Source organism: Nomascus leucogenys, chromosome X (genome assembly GCF_006542625.1).
Source record: "Nomascus leucogenys isolate Asia chromosome X, Asia_NLE_v1, whole genome shotgun sequence".
NCBI classification, from domain to species: domain Eukaryota; kingdom Metazoa; phylum Chordata; class Mammalia; order Primates; family Hylobatidae; genus Nomascus; species Nomascus leucogenys.
This window is the reverse complement of record NC_044406.1, coordinates 79,879,284-79,901,353: the sequence shown is the minus strand read 5'-3', so window position 1 is coordinate 79,901,353 and position 22,070 is coordinate 79,879,284. Positions and strand designations below refer to the sequence as shown.

The 22,070-nt window shown below is 34.1% G+C and overlaps 1 protein-coding gene across 1 annotated transcript in view; it reads right to left on the bottom strand.

Moving 5' to 3' along the window:
• Nucleotides 1–22,070, bottom strand: part of PCDH11X (protocadherin 11 X-linked) — a 787,481-nt gene that overhangs the window by 680,094 nt on the left and 85,317 nt on the right. Inside the window, exon 5 of the mRNA XM_030807651.1 lies at nt 14,469–16,958. Coding sequence (XP_030663511.1) covers nt 14,469–16,958 — 2,490 coding nt within the window. The remainder of the gene's footprint in view (nt 1–14,468; nt 16,959–22,070) is intronic.

Sequence of the window (22,070 nt, the reverse complement as noted above, 5' to 3'; positions counted from 1 at the left end):
TGTACATTTGATATCCCATGGTTTCTCCATCTGTTCATGTTTTCCCAAAATTGATAACTTTGATTTTCAGCAGAGGGGCGGAGAGACACAATGATTTCTATTTGGGGTGAACATTTCATCTCAGTACTTCGGCGACAGGATTTATATCTATACAAACACATCCAAACCATAGTCATCAGTATAGATTTGTGATTATTCACCATAGAAAATGTTCCTCTATTGAAGACAAGAATGCTTTTTTTTCTCGCCATATAGCATACTGGGAATATTTTTCTTTGAAGAAATCACACACTGAGATGCTTCTGGTGCTAAAATGCCTAAAAGCGCTTGCAGTGAGCCGAGATCGCGCCACTGCACTCCAGCCTGGGCGACAGAGCGAGACTCCATCTCAAAAAAAAAAAAAAAAAAAAAGGCCTAAAAGCAGTATGCGGTTCTCTCACCCCTTTGTATATGGACTATATCCAGATCAATAAATGGGTTAAATTTTTCCTTTGATACTTTTTGAGTATAACTCATGGACAAAAGGCGTAACAACAATCAAAATATCCAAAATAGATATTTAAAAATCTTTCTAGAATTAATGAAGAAAAGCAATGTAACAATTTTCTGGGAATAGTTTCCAGAAACTAATGTTTACAGGTTATATGACCGAGTCATTTATTTGAAGCATTTTAATTTTATAAGAATTAGGTAAGGTTGATGCTAAGATTTGAAAAGATATGGAAGGAAATGATACCATGCCGACTTGTTTCATTTTTAATAAAATCAGGTAGCATTTCTTCATTTTTGTCATATACTCTCTGGTATTAAAATTGTGTTCTTGGCCGGGCACGGTGGCTCACGCCTGTAATCCTAGCATTTTGGGAGAATGAGGCGGGCGGATCACTTGAGGTCAGGAGTTAGAGACCAGGTTGGCCAACATGATGTAATTCCAGTCTCTACTAAAAATACAAAAATTAGCCGGAAATTGCTTGAACCCGGGAGGCGGATGTTGCAGTAAGCTGAGATCGTGCCGCTGCACTACAGTCTGGGCAACAGAACGAGACTCCGTCTCAAAAAAAAAAAAAAAGTGTTCTTGTCCTATCTCCACAGTTGCATTTCAATATCGTCAACTGCAGTTGGTTTTTGTTTTCGTCCTTGCAGCCGTGTCTTAACAAAAAAAAAGTCCTCAAAATAATTCCGGTAAATTGTGCAGATTTATGGAGGCATCAAATTGCATGCCATGATCAGGGAAGAGGGGGTAGCAGAAGAAATGACAAAAACGTGAGGTGCATGGCATAGTAGGAGATTGAACAAGTAGAACTGGTTAAGATTGCAAAGTCCCTTGAAAAATATTGAGGCTTTATTCTATGTTCAATGAGGAAAGAGAAGCTTTTCTGTCAGGCTTCACTGGATCAGACCTGTGTTTTAGGAGTATTATGGGTACAGGGTAGAAAATTGATTGAACAAACGAAAGTAGAAAGTAAGGCAACCTGTTAGTAGTGGAACAGGTAACTGGTGATTAAGACTGGAAAAAGGAAATGGCAACGGGACAAATGTCAGGGGTTATTTTGGAGGTATTATCAACATAATTTAGCTGTTGGCTTGGATGTGACTGAGGAGAGTAAAGTGTTGCTGACTTTAGGATGCTTCCTGAAATGGGTTAAGTACATGCATGCCCATACCCGATACATACTTGGGAGGTGGTTTACTAGTGATATTCTCTCTCTCTAACACACAAACACACACACACACACACCCCCCTAATTATTATAGTAAACACTGAAGTTTTATATTTTGTCACTTTTATGTGCTTTTTTTCTTTTCTTTTTTTTTTTTAAACCCTGATATTATATACTCACAAATTTTCTGCACTGGAAAAAGGAAAGTTGTTTGTTTTTTGTTTTTTTATTAAACATACTTGCAGTTCAACTCCTTGGGCAGGGGGCTTTTTACAGTAATAGCAACTAGGGGAGAACCTTGGTCATCCTACATTTCTAGCCCCCTATACCCCATCCCTCACCAAAACCATTGACCTTCTCCACATTGCCTTACTCACAGTAGGAGTTTGAGAAATATTTAATTTATCTTGTTTGAACTCATGGTAAACTCCACTATCGATAATGCTTTATCAAATACAGTGGTTCATAAAGGATACCACGTTACCAATATTCAAAAAATGTTAGTACAATAAAATGCACAAAACTAAAACTTTAGTAAATATGACTACTTCATTGCTTTGGGTTAATCGAAAAAGATCAATTACACCACAATGGTGGTGAACAGAAATGACAATATAAAAATTCTGGTTAATCCAGCACAGATAATGAGCTATACCATGAAGAATGTAGGATGTCATTGTGCTAAAAATATTTTAGGATCTTTGATGATGTTAATGAAACTAGTAGCCCCTGCTGACAACAAGCGCTTCAAAAAATATCAGAAGATATGTTATTGCAATGCAGAAACAACTTTATTCATAAGTATTTCACTTAATACAGATTACACACACTGTATGCACTGAAATTACATCAAATACAACCAGGTGTTAGTATCTACATGTATTCCAGTTGAAAGATGCTCTATGGTCATTCTAACATATTCATACAAAAACCTGTTCATTCTTTTTAAAATTACAGCTCCAAAGTAGAAAGCAAAAACAATATTTTAAAAGTGACTGTTATGAATCCTCTTGTATTTTAAATCTTCAAAATTTTAATGTTATACTGCTTTTCTTCAATGCTGTTCTTAGTACTAACTCTACTCAAAATCAGATATGATAATAAACTGTATAAATTGCCCAATCTGAAAATTGGATGTATCCTCACAATCATATTCCTATGATTTATGCCAGTCCAAAGTCCTCACTGAGCTGTTTACAAAAATGTTTGTTTATATATACATAGGTAGGCATGTATGCATGTATATAATTATGGTAAATCCATACCATAGCCATTTGATGAAGACATAAATTAAACCCATAAAGTTGAAGACACATGAAACAGCAAATCTGACATTGTACAGAAGACTAACAGAGAACTACTTATTTCTTTTTATTTTCATAGTTATTAAAATTCAGTAATGTAACTGCAAAATAAAGAGGATTGTTTTAATGGACTTTTACTTCGATATATTTTAGTTATAACAACTGGGCAGAAGTTGGCTATTATGGAATGCAAATTTGTCTTTATTTGTGTGTGTGTGTGTGTGCAAGAGAAGCAGAATCTGTACTAGTACTTGGATAACAAAAATCAATTTAATTTTTTATATGTACTTTAACATTACTGGATCTGTGATCATTTGGGAAACAGACAAATAATTTTTTTAAAAGAAAAAAATGAGGACATATACAGAATGTACTGGATATGACAAGGATTTTCTAAATGAAAGATTATATATGGGATGATATCAGGGACACTGGATGATTATAGTTTAGAAACGAGGCATAATGGTGTAAAAGGGGACAATAACGTTGTAAATGTAGATGCAAAATCTTTTAACAAGCTTTCTTTAGTTTGAAGTTTATATTACTTTTTTCTGCTAGAAATTTGACAAACATAAATATGCACACATACCTGCAAACATATCTGTGCTTACACATACACTAACCCATTTTAATACCAACACATGAGAACTGCTTAAACATCAAATTAATACGACATTTCCTCTAGACACACAATTACGTATATTAACTTCTAGACATTTATCTTTCAGTTCAGACACCTAAAAAGATTATTCCCTCTCATTTCTTTAATTTGTGTGCATTTTGAAATAAATAAGTGTATGTCTTTATACACAACTAAAATGCATAAATGTAAAATTGAATTGCAGCACTGTGTGGAATTCTGTTGTTAACTGTTATCAATTATTCTAGATTCAGATAATGACAACTTTATATAGCATGTAAAACTCTTTTCTATCGAAAATGAAACTATTTACAATATCATTCTGTAGTACTAAATTCTGTGCCTTTATGTAGACAAATAATTCTGTCAGGTCAGCAAAATATCCCTATATGTAGTAAAAAATTCTATTTTGCCTCCAGATGTTTTGGTATCATGTAAACACAGCCATGATATCAATCTGGAAGATAACTCAGCAGTTTCTCTTGGATAATTAAATTTGTGTAAAAAAACTAATTATTTGGCCAGGTGCGCTGGCTCACGCCTGTAATCCCAGCACTTTGGGAGGCTGAGGCGAGTGGATCACCTGAGGTCAGGAGTTTGAGAAAAGCCTGGCCAACATGGCGAAACCCCGTCTCTACTAAAAATACAAAAATTAGCCAGGTGTGGTGGCACATGACTATAGTCCCTCAGGAGGCTACTCAGGAGGCTGAGACAGGAGAATCTCTTGAACCCAGGAGGCGGAGGTTGCAGTGAGCTGAGATCAGGCCACTGCACTCCAGCCTGGGAGACAGAGCAAGACTATGTCTTAAAAAACAAAACAAAACAAAAAAGTAATTATTTAATCTGAGCATCATAAATGGAGTGTATAATTTTCTGCAAAAAATACACTCAATTCATAGTTTTGAATAACAAGGGATAAAATAAATAAAAATAATAATAAAATATGGTCTCTCATTTTAGAGGTCACAAACTAGTTTTGAGAGTCCATGAAATTCCATTTTTGTGTATTTGTTCCATCCTTGAATATGAGACTATTTCTGTATTTACATGTCAAAAGAGCCAGTACATTTTAAAAAATAATTTTAGTTACTTCAAGTTTGTGTCATTCAACAACCATTCAAGTTGCATGTTTGAATTACTGAAAATATTTTTGGAAAACATAACAGTTGTTTATGATCAATTCTCTTTAGTTATACCATTGAAACGGTGCTCTGCATTGATTTTGTAATTAAGGTTAGAACTGATATATAATAAGTAAATACATTTTAAAGTTTATTTTATAGATTTCTGTAAATAACATTTTTCTTTAGAGTTCCATATTTGTTTTTACTTTTCACTACTACTGAATAGTCAAAGCGGTATTACTTAAACTTTTCTCTAACTGACTAATGAAAGTATTATTGTATCTAATGCTTCTTCCAAGTTTTAAGATAAGAAGAATGAAAATGTTTTTATTTATTTATTTAAAAAATTTTTTTTTGAGATGGAATCTCACTCTGTCACCCAGGCTGGAGTGCAGTGGCGTGATCTAGGCTCACTGCAACCTCCCCCACAACCCCCGCCACTCAAGAGATGTCTCCCATTTCAGCCTCACAAGTAGCTGAGACCACAGATATGCACCACCAAACCCGGCTAAGTTTTTGCATTTTTGATAGAGACAGGGTTTCACCATGTTGCCCAGGCTGGTCTGAAACTCCTGAGCTCAAGTGATCCACCTGCCTCGGCCTCTCAAAGAGCTGGGATTACAGGCATGAGTTACTGTGCCCGGCCACTGAAAACTTTTTTAAAAGCCAACTGTATTCAAAAGATAGTAACATTTTATGAAGTAAATCAATATATAATTGGTACATATAAGGTTCTAGGATAAGGGATAAAGTACAAATATTTCTAGAAAATATATTGGAATAGTTCATTTTCATTATCATGTCAATTTGACTACCTGAAATCTAATGAAATGTGATTTGTGATTTTTTTCACTTGACAAAAAAGTTTTATTATTAATTGGATATACTTGTGTGTGTATGGATAATTAAATATAATTAACTATTTCAAAAGGAACATTTAAAACAATTTCGGTTGAGAATATCTAGAATATAGGAAAATTAAAAGAGTTGGTTCTGAAAATTCTGGGAAATAATTATGTAACTAGGTTGTTCTAAGGGAACTTTTGGAAAACATTTAGATGGTATTTTTTTTAAAGTATAAAAGCTTTTTCATCAAGACTTGATATTTTTACTCAGGGGAGTTTAGTCTCATGGTGGAGATATGTAACAGGCCTCTGTATTACACTATCAACTAATCAAGCTATGTTATTACATAAATTTGTCCAATCATACATCTATAAAAATAAATAATATGTTTAATAAATAAATCAGTCTTCAATACATGTAAAACGTCCTGGATGTATAATTTATAAAACAATAAGCATAATTCTATAATTTTAAAATGCACCACTTCAAAAAGTTATATAGCCTTCAAACAGAATTACTGTTATAAGGAACTCACTGCTATAGCTTGAAATAAAAACAAATAATTTTAAAATTCTTCATCTAAAACCTTTATACAATTTTCTAGATTTTTCTACAACAAATGTGTATCACATGTACAATTAAAATAGAAACCTATGGCTACTCTAGAATTTTAAAAGTCTGCTCCTAATTCTAAATACATTAAACCAAAGATGTCATGTATGAACACCCACGATGTATGAAAAAATGCACTGTAGTTCTTTCTAAAAATACTAATTATATGCAAGAAATACAGCTTTGTATTATCACAGAACCTTTGAATATTCTAGGAAGCTAATTCATATTTAAAATAAACATAAACTAAGCTTCATAAAAGCCAAGAAAATACGTCTATTACACAAAAGCACCTACAAGAAGCATTTATGGAATGTGGCTTAGATTTATATAAGATTACTCAAGGTCTGCTTGTCCTGTAGCGCTTCTGTTACTGTTACACTCAGGCTGCACATCACACCTAGCTAGATACACAATTACAACATGGAATTCAACAGTGAGGAGTGCAGGTGACAAAACAGCAAAATGGTGCAGTTAGTATTTCATGGAGAAATGACAAGGTTAGTAAATATTGATTGAATATAAACTCAACTTCTAAAAATTATTCTACGGTATATAGATTTTTTTTTTTTTTTTTTTTTTTTTTTTTTTTGAGACGGAGTCTAGCTCTGTCACCCAGGCTGGAGTGCAGTGGCGCGATCTCTGCTCACTGCAAGCTCCGCCTCCCGGGTTCACGCCATTCTCCTGCCTCAGCCTCCAGAGTAGCTGGGACTGCAGGCACCTGCCACCACGCCCGGCTAATTTTTTGTATTTTTAGTAGAGACGGGGTTTCACCGTGTTAGCCAGGATGGTCTTAATCTCCTGCCCTTGTGATCCACCCGCCTTGGCCTCCCAAAGTGCTGGGATTACAGGCATGAGCCACCGCGCCCGGCCAAGTATATACATATTTTCATTCATAATGTGGACAGGGTGGTCAACAGAGAAAACAGACTTATACATAAAAGATTAATTAATGAACAGGATTAAAACTGTTTTATAATTTTTACATTTAAATCATTGAAAATAAAAAAGTCAGAAATATAATAGCTTAAATATCATATCATTAAAAATAAACTTGCATAATTAAAATAAAATGAGAATATATTTCAGTATTTTTTGTTTAATTTATGCACTATAGATTTTGATCAAATAATATTTCTTTGAGTGCTTGCAGGGGAGAAAGGGTAAAGTACACTGTAGCTCATCAGTTAAGCTACTTATAATTTAATGGACAAAGTTCACTAAAAGTTCCTTTTATTTATCTGTGATGACTAGTTTTAAGATTTGCTATCTTTTCGTCTTTTTCTATTCATGACTAGAATAAGAACCAGAGAGACCATCAAGGACATTTCATTGAGAATATTCCAGTAGTCGATTAATGACAACACAAAAGGTTGGAGATATCTGAGACCTTGTAAGGCAAACTTAATAATAATAACTAAATTAAAGGTGCAAGCAGGTCAACTGATAAGAAGGAATCAAGTAAGGAAATAAATATTTTTGTCCTCTGTCCTTTGTGGAAAACTAGTTTCAATGCCTTCCATGTTGTTCTCAAATGGAGATAATATTCTCTCAAACAAAAGCAAAGGATAGATCAAGAATAGTTACTAGTCAAAAGTAGAATTCATTTTCATCTATGGCCCAAATTTAAATACTGTTAAATCTCAGTACTATCATTGGCTTATATGGGTAAATATTTTAGCCCAAAGCAGAAGTCAGTTTAGAAGTTCCTTTCTCAGAGAAGCTGCATTCTAAGAGATGGAGACACAGCTTTAAAAATAAAGTTTCTATTTTAATCTTCTTCAAATACAGCACTCATAAAACCATTGAGGAATGCTTTTAAAGAAATTCTGGACAATTATTTCAAGGAATTTTCATCTTCACATATAAAAGGAGTGATTAAGACCTTTACTCATTACAGTTATGAAGGAAAGGTTCACTGAAATGGAAGAAAAACAAGGTATTCTCCCTTAGTTCAGAGTGTGCAGAAAAGGAAAGGAAAGGCCAGGCTAGTCATGACACAAGCAATAAAAATGCAAATGCATTTATATAATAATTACATACACAAATGATCATGAAGCCATGGCAGCTTATTATGGGGCACTTCAACTTCTGATTCACTTTTCTGGGCTTTGTCATTTTATTCAAAATTAAATTGAGACTGTAGATTTTGGAAACCTCCACTCTAGGTATATCTTGCTACCTGCAGTGCACTGATTTTAGGAATATCATAAGTTGACTCAATTTTTACATTCCTTGGAATGATTTGAACTAAACTGAAATATTTATCAAGAATAAAAGGGGAGGAACTGCAAACTTGTTCTATGTGAATAACTTGTACAAGTGTGTATTTTAATTTCAAGCAATTTTTCTACAACAGTTGTTTATAAGTATGTAATATAATATTGTAACTCACATGATATCTATCATAAGCAGTAAAAGTAGTTACACTCAGTCAATAAAATCAACGAAGTATTGTTTAAACAACCAGATAGCATGTACATTCACGGAACCTGACATATTGGAAATACAAGGGATTCTGTACGGAGTTAATGGGAACACTAAATTTTCACAGAAACTTGTTTAAAATATTACCTATATATTAAATATCCAAGAATTACACTAATTTGAAATATTGAACAGAGCATAAACCTTTTCTAAATACATTTACATCAAAGAACACTTCAAATAATACACTAACGTTAATGTACATACAAAACAGACCAAATCCTATTCACACTTTTAAAGGTAAAATGATACATAATTAACATTTGAATGAAAATTCAGGAAGCATATGCTATGTAATCATTATAAGGGTCCTTTGTACTCCCTTTTTATCCCAATAAATCATGATTTTAAAAAATTCTGTTAGTACTGTTAGTAAGTCATAGTTTAAGAATATAGCATAAAATTGGAACATGTCATTCTTTCCTCAATAAACTATAACGTACACAAAATATGAGGCATTTACTCATTTGTGTAGGAAATGAGTTAGTTGAGTTACTGTGAAAAGTGTATTCATTTTAAAGGAAAAATTACTCAAAGCAATGATGTATATTTAGTAATTTAATGCTAGAGAAATAAAACGGACTTATTTAAATAAGTTACTCTAGCAACCTCACATTTTTCTTAGGTAGTTTCAAAGCTGAGATAAAATCTTTTTGAAATCTCCTATCCCAGTCGTTGTTTCCACCCTCATATGACTGGAATTATGTTTCGTAATATAAGAAGTATCAATACACTTTTTTTCAAAATATCAGGGAGTATAAAGAACTTTACATTCTCCTTTTGACAGATAAAAATAGAAAGGACCTCTTTCTTTGAAAATATTTATAGAAAAAGAAAACATTATTACAACAAAAATAACTGTTTTTCTTCTTTTTTTTTTTTTTTTTTTTTTTTTTTTTGAGAAGGAGTCTCGCTTTGTCGCCCACGCTGGAGTGCAACAGCACGATCTCGGCTCACTGCAACTTCTGCCTCCTGGGTTCAAGCGATTCTCCTGCCTCAGCCTCCCGAGTAGCTGGGATTACAGGCGCCCATCACCACGCCCGGCTAATTTTTGTATTTTTTAGTAGAGACGGGGTTTCGCCATGCTGGCCAGACTGGTCTTGAACTCCTGACCTCAGGTGATCCACCCGCCTCGGCCTCCCAAAGTGCTGGGATTACAGGTGTGAGCCACTACACCCAGCCAAAAATAACTTTTTAATAATTAAAAGGAGTAGAACAGCATGATTACAATCAACATAAAAACCTAGCAAAATTATTTTCTATCATTGAACTTTTTTTTTTTTTGAGACAGAGTCTTGCTCTGTCACCCAGGCTGGAGTGCAGTGGCATGATCTCGGCTCACTGCAAGCTTTGCCTCCCGGGTTCACTCCATTCTCCTGCCTCAGCCTCCCGAGTAGCTGGGACTACAGGCACCCGCCACCACGCCTGGCTAATTTTTTGTATTTTTAGTGGAGATGGAGTTTCACCGTGTTAGCCAGGATGGTCTCGATCTCCTGACCTCGTGATCCGCCCGGCTCGGCCTCCCAAAGTGCTGGGATTACAGGTGTGAGCCACCACGCCCAGCCCATTCAACTTTTAAGCAGAGTGGTGGGTAATAAAAATTATTTTCTCAGCAATATTACGTTAGTAAATATTTTCAAAACACTGAACCAGAGTGTTTCGGTTTTGTTTTTTGTTTGTTTGGGGTCTTAAAAAAGTCTCTTGCCCTGGATACCTTTCAGAGAGTAGCTTGGCTAGTTCAGCTCACTTCCAAATTCCCAGAGATAATGTTTTAATTATTCAACAATCAGACAGGGCAAGTAATTGCATGTTTCATGACTGATATATTAACCATAAGTGTATACCCCAAGACAGCCTTATATTACATCACAGCTGTTGATTCAGAGCAAACAGAGGAACAGCATGAGAGTACTCTGTTATTGCACTGCACTGTCTCTTCCATAAATTTTAAATTTCCATTGCCAGATTACAGCTAAAGAAAGCACAAGGTTCACTAGGACATCATTTTTAAGATGATTTTTTGTTTTGCTTGCTTTTATAATGGGAAATCTAGATTACAAAATTAATGATCTTAGCCTAATTTTGAAATCACAATCATTGAAATTTTTTGGAAGGGGAATGGAATTTTGTTGTTCCTAGAAAGTTATATCTCACTGCAGATTTCAATAGTTGATGTCCTGGAATCAGTCTAGGACAAGAAAAATAACACGTTATCAAAATCAGATGGTTGTGTTCTAGGAGTTTCATTTGCCAAGCATGCTTCATGGTTAAAATTCGCATTACCAAAATATAAATGCAGAGTCAAAGTTACTGAATTTTACAATAGCGAATACCAATCCTATCCCAAGCTCAGACTGCAATTATCATTTCAAATCCATGTATCATATCTACAGGATGGTTTCATGCATGAATTAGAACTGTCTAAAGTTTTCACCATTCATTCACCTCATTTCTGAAACTGAAAGACTATTCCAACTCAAATCACAGAAATTTGTAAGGTTTTTTGTTTGTTTGTTTTTTGGAAAATGATGTACCCCAAATACTTGTCTTAGACAGTGACTGGAAGACCTTCAAAAAATTCTAGTTTCATTTTTATTCTCCTCTCTATTTTTTTTAAATGTATAGTCTTCACAATATTTAATGGGTGAATTGTATTAAGCAAGACTTGGTTTTGGCAGTTTATCTCTTTTATATGACATTGATCAAAAGTGATTTTAAAATAATTATTTATACTTATGGTTTCTCTAGTGTCATAACAACCAATTGCTATCTGCTTGCTTTGAAAGGCGTTAATAGAAGATAATGTGTAGCCTCATCCTCTCAAATTTCATGTTTTTAAAATTTCTACTATAATGTATACAAAAATGCCTTCCATAATACATGTAGAAACTTATGCCAAAGAAGACCATTATATTCCCCAGGTATAGATGGCTTTATGCAATATATGTACTCCTATCTAATAAATGTTCCATATATTTTCAGAACATCCAAGTCAGAAAAACAACCTATAGAATGATCAAGGAGAATGAGAAATTATGAGAACTAGAAAGTATTTGATTCCCTTTTTAAAACATAAAATTTCAGATGAATTCCCTTGTCTCTTACAGTCTACTAGAACATTTTATTTTCCACTTTCCTGTTTCTATTCAGATGAGTAATGAACTAAATGTAAATATTCCCCAAACCCTCATTTTGAAAATGCATTTCTCACTGTTTAAAATAAATTGGAATAATTCTGCCTTCTGCTAACAGTAATATTTTATTCCACTCTAAGTATTTCCTTAAGGAACAATGAATTTGTATTGTATTGGCTGTCACTTCTCCCATTTTGTATGATATTTCTTTAAAAAGAAGACACCTACTGCATTTGAATTTTTAAATACATAATTTCTTTTTCAGTGCCCACTTATTTTGCTAGCATTCTGCAACATCAGTGAACACCCTAACATTAAACACAAATTGAAGAGCATATAGAAAAGGTAAAGAACATTGCAAATGTAGCACAAAATGTAAAGATTCAAATTATTTTTAGTATCATATTAGTCTGCCTAAGTTCACCAATTCATGTCTTGAAGATATTTAGTAACAAATATGAAACAACTGTGAACCAATGACGAAATATATATTTACTTTTAAGCTGTGAAATAAATAAGTCATCTGCTAATTCAATGATTCTAAGATAGTCCTTTCAGTTAATAAAAACCTAATAACAACCAATAACTGATTCTCATTAGCATTTACTTTTTTGTATTTTGCCTAATTCTTATGACTCGGAAAATGTCTCTTAGTTGTATAATATAAAATGCATCATGGAAATTGTTATTGACTTTTTAGGATTACAAAATATTTTTAAAAAAACAAAAAGGTGAGGATATTTGAAAAATACTTCAATTTTTTGTTCTTCATCCATGCCCTCCTTACTATATGTTCATAAACTCAAGTAAAATTAGTCTAGCTCATAAAATATCTCTGTGCCTTCAAAAAGCACTGAAACCAGAACTTGCTCTATTAATTAACTTCATTCAATCTATTAAAAATGATGATCTACATATGTAATTCACAAACCCACTCTTTGTACACTTCTTAAAGAAAGTCACAAATTAAACCCAGGAAAAAATGTTATTATACCCAAATCATGTAGTGTTAGTCATAAAAGATACTTTTATGTTGAGAAACTTATCCAATAAGCAGAATAGCAATAAGAATTTGAAAATGAGAGTGCCCTTTTTAATGGTTAAATATAAACAAAAACACACCCTGTGGAGATGTTCAACATCTATTACGTTTGTTGCCCATCCCAGATCCACTAACTATGTAAAATATGGGATTCATCTGAACTGTAGAAATAACAACTGCAGCGTAAATTCTTTTAAAGTCTAACAGAAGCTCTCTATACAGACACTAGGGTTCTAGTTTACCTTTTGAAACAGCATTTAATTGTGTACCTATTGTAACAAAAATGCACCCACATCTGAATTAGTACCTTACGTTCACTGTGTGATTCAGAGAGAAAGTTTAATGTTATCGTATTAAATAACTGTGCTTATGCTTGAATTACCTCCATTCTTAAACCCATTTCCAAAGTTATGGTAAATTATTTGCAGTTATCTTGAATGTAGTAGACTTCTTTAATATCTCAAACTTTTGGTGAAAGAAAATCAGTTTTGGTTTTCACATTGCTACTATTTTGTTAAGCCTGAATAGGTGTTCAAAAGACTTTATTCCCTGAAACTAAGATTAATACTGTTTTGAGTTAACACAGACAAAATAATAAACTCAACATGTAGCATGACTTTGAGAAAAAAATGTGGGTAAATTCCATTGCTTGTGTTTTTAAAGGGAATAATTATATTTAAATCATTTCACATTTAAGAGTTTCTGGATAAATTTGTATTCATTTCTTCATGGAACACTGATAAAAGGCACTGGATAAACTCTTCCTTTCATAAATGTATTGGGTTTTAAGTTATTGTGCATAGATTTCTTGGGTCTTAACATGCCCACATTTTTCTTTGCGCCCATTAGAGAAAGCAAACATTTTATTTTCCAAAAGTGATTATCTTTTAAGAACGCCTTCTGAAGGGCTCAAAATACCTTGCATAAATATGCAAATATTTAAATAGCTATCTAAAGTAGAGACCTCATATATATTTCATTCTATGGCTTAAAGATGAGAATGAGTAGGCTTTCATTTTCCTAATACCATTCTTGTTATATTGTGTGACTGTAGATTTGATGCACCAAAATAATTTTGAGTTCCTAATCTGAAAATGACACTTTTCTTTGTGAGGACCTTAAGGCCTGGTAGAGTATGGGGGGGATATCTTGGTGCTGAATTTCTGTGAACAGCCACAGATTTTCCCAAGTGAAGCTAGGATTCTCAACATCATTAGTATTTAGAGCTATTTATCAGATTCTGAAAAGCTTTACTGTGATGTATCTAGCCCAGACTATTCTGATCCTCATGCACACAATGGTACTGAGGACAGTGCTACAACCCTTTGTGTTGAAGTTTTTTTCAATATATTCTCTAGCAAGAATTGTCATACTGCCATCTACAGACAAAACTGCCCCTATTATAATTATTATTCTGCATCCAATTTTCCTAAATCAGTAGTTATTTTGTTCTCATCTTCTACCAAACTTAAATGAATCCATATATCTATTGGGTACATCTGTAATATGATTGTTTTGATCCCTCTTTGAAATCAATAGATTTTGTAAAGTTCTACATCAACTGAAAATAATAATAATAAAATAGTTAGAAAGTTGTGTTAGAAACTTGGATACCTACCGGTCTGGTGTGTACAGACACAGGTACCTCGAAGGTCGTCATTGGATAGCCACACTCGGAAACGCTGTAGGGATCTGAACTGCTTGAGGAACACTTGGAGATAGAATCACAGGCCACAAAGGTGTTATCGAGAGGCAGTTCTTGGATGATGTGGTGCTTCGAATTCAGAGGAGTTTCAGGCTGAATCTGGAAGGCAGGCTGTGGAGAGGCAGATTTGTAGTGTCGGGCCAAATCAGGGCTGTCGGGCTTGAAAGTAGTAGGTGTAGTTACCCAATTGTACTTTCCCATGGTTTGCTCGTCTAGATCAATAGGAAGGTCTAGTGTGACTCTGTTTCCATCACTGTCAACATCATCTGCCTTAGTTTCTTCAATAGTGACAAAGTTAAGCAGCAGGTTCTTAGGGGAATGCTTCTTCTTTTTCTTTTTCTTCATCATTATCATCTGCCTGTTTTCTGGGTTTGGGGTAGCCCATTCAGAATTCTGCTTGTTTTTCTGAGCAGCCTTAAGGTGTGGTGCCTGGCGACATCTTACTACAGCAGTGATGAAAATAACTACAACGACAGTTATGGTGCCAGCAACAACTGCAACCAGGATCTTGACATAGTCACTAGTTGGTGAGGATACATCAGCTATCTCAGTATTTGGGGTCACTGGTGCTTCAGTGCTTTTGCGCACCAGTTCATTAATCAGTGTAGCATTGGTCAGTGACTCATTCACGAACAGATTAACAATTACAACACTGAAGAGAGAATCAGGTTGTCCTAAGTCATGAGCTTTGACCAACACTCTGTGTAAACCAAGGTCTGTAACATCACATTTCTCAGTCACTGTTATGTTGCCTGTTTCTTGGTCTATTGCAAACAGATCTCTTGTGTTTCCTCCTACAATGCTGTAACGAACCTCTGCATTCATGCCAGTGTCATTGTCAACAGCAATTACCTGAAAGACCACTGTGCCTGGATTAGTGGATGGTAGAACCAATTCGTAAGAGTAGTTGGAAGGAGGGACAATGAAAACTGGTTTGTTGTCATTGACATCAACCACATTTATGGTTACTTTGGCACTTGAAGAACGTGATACTCTACCACCATCCTCAGCCTTTACATAGAAAGTGTAAGATTCTTGTTTTTCTCTATCAAATGAAATATTTGGTCGGATGACACCAGTCTGTGAATCAATGGTGAAGTCATCATTCTCATCTAAAATGGAGAGCGTAACTGCAGAATTGTCTCCATAATCAGGATCAGTTACAGTGATTAGTCCTACTGTACCATGTCTTGGAAGGTTTTCTGGGACATAGAAGTTGTATTCATTGTGAGTGAAAACTGGGCTATTGTCATTCTGATCAATAATGCTTACAAAGACTGTGACATTGCTGGTTAAGGGTGGCACCCCGTTATCTTTTGCCAGAATTGTGAATAAATATTTATCCTCTTTTTCTCTATCTAGTTTCTTCACTACAGTCAGCATGCCTGTACGACGATCCAGGCTGAATTCAGGTGGAGCATCAGGGCCTAGCAGGTAATTGATCTCAGCATTAGGACCACTGTCTGCATCTGTTGCACTTACTTTCGTCAACTGGATGCCAGGAGAGTTATTCTCAGGAATAGAAACAGTTACGAAAGACTGGGTGAAAACTGGAGCATTGTCATTTTCATCTTTCACTTTGATGAAGAGCATTGCTGACTGATTCAAAGGAGGTTTGCCAGCATCTGCAGCCAGTAATTTAATGGCATATTCTTTTGTGGACTCATAGTCAAGATATGCTGCAGTCTCCAGAAGGAACTGATTACTGAATACTGGCCTTAATCTGAAAGGAATTTCATGATCTGTGAAGCATGTCACCCTGCCATTATGGTCCGCATCCTTATCCGTCACAGTTATGAGAGCAATTTTGGTGTTGAGTGGAATATTTTCTGAAAGAACAACCGTGTCATTGATTGGATTGACGATGTATCTTATGTCAATGGATGGGACATTATCATTGACATCTGTAACATTTACCAGCACCATTGCTCTTGCTGGCATCAATCCACCATCACTTGCCAAAACCAGTAACTTGTGGTTTGGTGTTTCTTCCCTATCCAGTGGTTCTTTGATTGTGATAAGTCCAGTGGTGGCATTAAGGTGAAATAATCTCCTGGCAATGTTGGAGACTAGATTGCTGAAAGAGAAGTGGATCTTGGCATTTTCACCTATGTCAGCATCTGTGGCATGGAGTTGTGTCACTGAAGTGCCTACAGGAGCATTTTCTGGTATACTGACTTCAATCTCTGTCTCCTTAAAGACTGGGTGGTTGTCATTTGTATCAGTAACACTTACTTGCAAAATAGCAGTACTGGATCTCTGAGGAAAGCCACCATCTTCAACCTTTACTTTCATCACGTAGGTATCCTTCTCTTCCCTATCTAACTCCTTTTGAACAATCAGTTGTGGCATTTTGTCTCCTTCTGGTGTTTCAATGACATCGAGGCCAAAAATGTTTTGACCCTGGAAAACATGCAATGAAACAGAATTAACTTATGTTAATATAAATTAATATATTAATATTAATATGAATAATAAAATATAATTTAACTTATGTTGCTTATCTAATGAGAACAATTTTCAGTTTCTTGAAGCCACATAAAATAATGGGATCAGTTCAGAAATAGGTGCCAGAAGACTTGAGTTCTAAGTCTCAACTCTGCCTGTAACAAATATTGTGACTACAAGCAAGTTACTTTACTTTTCTTGATATTTGTAAAATTAGAGAACTGTGCTAGAAGATGTTCGGGGGACGGGAGGCTTCAGATTGTAGCATTTTATGGTAATATATGTAACTCATTTATGTGAGCTATTTAAGCTTTTTTAAATTATGTGAGCTATTTCAGTTTTTAAAAATTAATTAATTTTTTATTTCATTTTTCCATAAGTTATTGGTGTTCAGGTGGTATTTGGTTACATGAGTAAATTCTTTAGTGGTGATTTGTGAGATTTTGGTGCACCCATCACTGGAGCAATATACACTGCACCATATTTGTAGTTTTTTATCCCTCGCCACCTTCCCTCTCTTTTCCCCAAGTCCCCAATGTCCATCGTATCATTCTTACGCCTTTGCGTCCTCATAACTTAGCTCCCATATATCAGTGAGAACATACAATGTTTGGTTTTTGAACTATTTAAGTTTTCAAAAGAAAAAAGTACATAGAATTTTAAAAAGATTGTCACTAAACTTTTGCAAGGTAAATGAAGCTGTAAGCGAATTATCCAAGATTATTCCAAATGAATTAAAATATTTTTTACTGTAGATTTCAGTTGTCTAAGATGCTTTTTCAGTACCAAAGTAAGCACCGAAATAAAAATATTCCTCCAAGACAACATCATAAGTATCATATCTAATAAATACAGCTAAAACCTTTAGCAGATGGAAAAAAATACACAAACTCTGGTTAAAATATAAACTTGTATAAAATACACAGAATTTCAATATTTCCCATAGGAACACACAGTTAAAATGAAATTATCTCAGAGATTAACAACGCAACAATGTTATTTTCTTACTTTTTTTTTTTTTTTAACATGCAAGCACAATGAACTAAAATTCACAGGTCAAAACCTCAAATTGAAAAAGATAGCTTGGGTTAGGACCTATTTTCAATTCATGCCCACGAAGTCACAGTATGGGAATATTTAAAAAACAATCCCCTCGGCCGAGAGCGGTGGCTCACGCCTGTAATTCCAGCACTTTGGGAGGCCGAGGCGGGCGGATCACGAGGTCAGGAGATCGAGACCATCATGGCTAACACGGGGAAACCCCGTCTCTACTAAAAAAATACAAAATAAATTAGCCGGGCGTGGTGGCGGGCGCCTGTGGTCCCAGCTGCTCGGTAGGCTGAGGCAGGAGAATGGCATAAACCCGGGAAGCAGAGCTTGCAGTGAGCCAAGATAGCGCCACTGCACTCCAGCCTGGGCAACAGAGTGAGACTCGTCTCAAAAAAAAAAAAAAAAAAAAATCCCCTCCCTGAACTACAATAAGATGATCCCTACACACAAACGTAGTGATCTTGCCAGCTCACCGAGGAGAAATGAGAGAGGATGATTCCTGTCCAGTGTTACTTGCAGCATTATGACAGAGATGAATGAGATAAAAAGGTACTGGAGGGTATGAAGAAAAGATCAGAGGAGGACTTTAAGATTCCTATTCATGGGTGATTTATGAATAGATATATATATATATATATACACACACATACACATATGTACATCTAAATAATTTTTAATTCTCTACTACATTTTTAATGTACATGTTCTGGACACGTGGCATGGATTGGTTATTGATCTCTCATTTATGTGCTGTGTCATAAAAGAACAGGATAAGATCTGAGGTTATAGTTTTGTCATACCACTGTCTAAAACGAGATCCTAAAAATTAGAACCTAATAAATAATACCAGGTTTTCAGAGACTGCTAGAATATATGATCAGTTTATAAATACATTTCAATCACTATCTTTAAAAAATTTACCTGTTTTATAATTGCCTATATATAGTCTTATACAATATCCAAATGCATCTCATTTTTTCCTCTTATGAATTACTTGATATTTCTAGAAAATTTCAGATTTTGGGGAGGTGCTGAGATTCACTTATACTTTTATTCAAATATATCTTTGTGGAGGAATTAGATGTTTATTACAAAATTTAAGATGGCATTTCAGAAATACTAATTAAAATCATTAGTTTGTTCCAACGTGATTTAAAAAAAATTTCACGTGAGCCAACCAAAGTATATTGGTTATTTTGTTTTTAATTCATACAATAAACGTGAGCATTCTATTCCTATTTTACTCAGATAGAGCAATAATCAACCTGGCTTTTCCTTGATTATATAGTAAGAAAAACATTTTCATGTTATATGTATTTATAGTTGAAAATTAGCAAGCAAAACCTATTATTTGATATACTGCATATTTTAAGAAAAAATATAATTTCATGACAACATTGAATGTAAGTAAATACCATAACATACTATTATAATTTGATCTAAACAAACCTAGTGATTAATGATAATTTAATTTTTGTAATGATATTCCAAAAGGTTTTTAGGAAGGTTCAAGTCCAAAATGTCTATTTATGGGTAGAAAAAAATAGTTTCTAAATTGTACTTCATAAAATCCATGGCACTTAATACTATTCTTTTAATCCTTGACATTCCGATACTGAGTGACTAATATGGTGAGAGCATTCTCCTAGATGCCAAGGTTATGGTGGTGACTAAACATATTTTACTAATGTGATAAAAGGTAAGTTCTAGTTAAGGTGAAAGAAAAATCAATAACCATGGATTTAATGATGGTATTGACACTAACGGATTTACATTAAGAGAATAACTACATTTTTAATAAGAGCTATATGGAGAAATTGTAAGTTATTATTAGAGGTTGCATAAACAGAAACAAAGATAATATAGTACAAAAAGAACAAGTAAAATGTTCCAAATTATCCAATTTATGAATACAATACATCTGGGAAAACAAATATGTAAGTTTTAATTTTAAAATTTATGTATTTATGTTTGTGCATTTCTTGTTTATATATTTAGTTTTTAGTTTTATGTGTTTGTCTGAATTTTGAGTTGGCCTTTGCTTTCCAAAGCAAATTAAGGCAAGCTTGTGTCAGATGAAAAATCCAAGATCAGCATACTCACTGTCTTTTAATTACTTTATGTGAAATGGAAATAATCTTAAAAATATATTTTTCTAATTCTCAAGGTGATAATGAAATGTACATATTAGTTAATGGATAATGTCACCATTGCTCTCTTCTGTCTTCCACAACTACTCTGTTCAATATGATGGTAATTAGCCCCAAGGGAGCATTTAAATTTAGATTTAAATTAAATGAATTAGATTAATTTAAAAAATCAGTTCCTACTTGCACTAGCCATATTTTAAGTTCTCAACAGCTCCATGTGGCCAGTAGCTACTATGTTGGACACTGCAGATGTAGAACATTTTCATTATTGCACAAATTCTATTGAACTGTACTATCCTAAGACATCATATTTTTCTTTAAAAAAATCTATGATTAGCCAGGTGATTGCATGCATAACCCCCATTTTTCCAGATTTTTAGAGTTCTACAAAGACTTGCTGAGCAAACATATTTAAACTTAATATTATCCACGGAATTTGAACAGGAGTTGCCCACAGGTTAAGACATAAATAATTTTCAACAAAATTTTGGTGAGATATCTAAGTTGATGTCAAAGTATAGTGCCAACATGAGCTTACTATTATTACTGAATGATGACTCCAAGGCTGTTTTCTGTTCAATCTCCTTCAGGAATAAAGAATGACTAACACATGAATCCAACATCAGTCCTACCCCAAATGTAGTTAGTTCAACTGAGCTCACATCCACATGAGCAATTAAAAAACTGAAGCCTTTTGCCATATGTTTGACCATGACAGGAGGACAGTGAGAAAAATGAAAAAGAAGATAAAACGTATAGCTGCTTAATTCATCATCTCCCTATCTTTAGCATAGACACATCCTTATATACAAAAAAGTTAAAAGTTTGGAAGAATTGACCTGCACTACCCTGAATTCCAAATCCACTTAAAATTATTTATTTTTGTGTATAGGGTCAAACTCTCTATGTGTATATCTCTAGGTACGCCTTCATATACTAGTGTGAGTGTAGGGTAATATAGCATGAAGCTTTGTTTAAATGTATAATCTCTAAAGGCATAGCACCTGGCATATGTGAACACATTGAGAAAACATTTGTTAGATAAATAAACGCATGAATTAAAGTAGTGGCTCTTATTTTAAAAGATAAAAGAAGAGCAGAATTTGGTTGTTCTTAATTCTCAGTCTGTATAGGCACAGGAATACTCTATAATTGTTGACTTGAGTTTTTTTTTTGTCTTTTATTTTAATAAAACTGTCCAGAAAACAATTTCAAAATTATTTCCTGAAACAACTACTTCTTTTCTGTTCAAAGATGTAATAAAAGCCAAAGTGTCAATTGTTAGTAAAATTTTACAACCTAGTTGTAAAACTTGATTTTCAGAATTAATTATGACAAATACTAAGTGTGGTATGTAGCCAGTGCATTATTGAAAAAATACAAAACCCTACATCTGTCAAACACAGATACGTGCGATCAACAAAGAAAACAAAAATCAGGGAAGAAAATAATATATAAGAACTGCATGCAAGAATCATTTACACATGATATGTTGATTTTTGGATTCTGATATCTGAAATGGCATTGATCTCTAGTATACAAAAGTGCCAATTCAGGTTGAGGTCATGAAAAATTTATGGATTTTCTAATAACCTCATCCTAATAACCTTCATTTGTGAGTGATATTTCTTCCTAAATTCAAAAATAAGCTTTAGGATTGCAAACCCAAGACAAAAACTGCTGAAATAAGCAAGACCCTTCTGAGTCTTAAATTCTTTGTGGAGATTTGTATAATCAAAAAAGAGAAAGTTGATGTTGGATGTGAAACTTGCAAGAGGTTTTTTTTCTTTTAAAAAATTGATAAAGGATATTCATTGCCAAATAGAGAGCTATATATTTTGTCTATTGTCCTGGGAAAGAATTAACG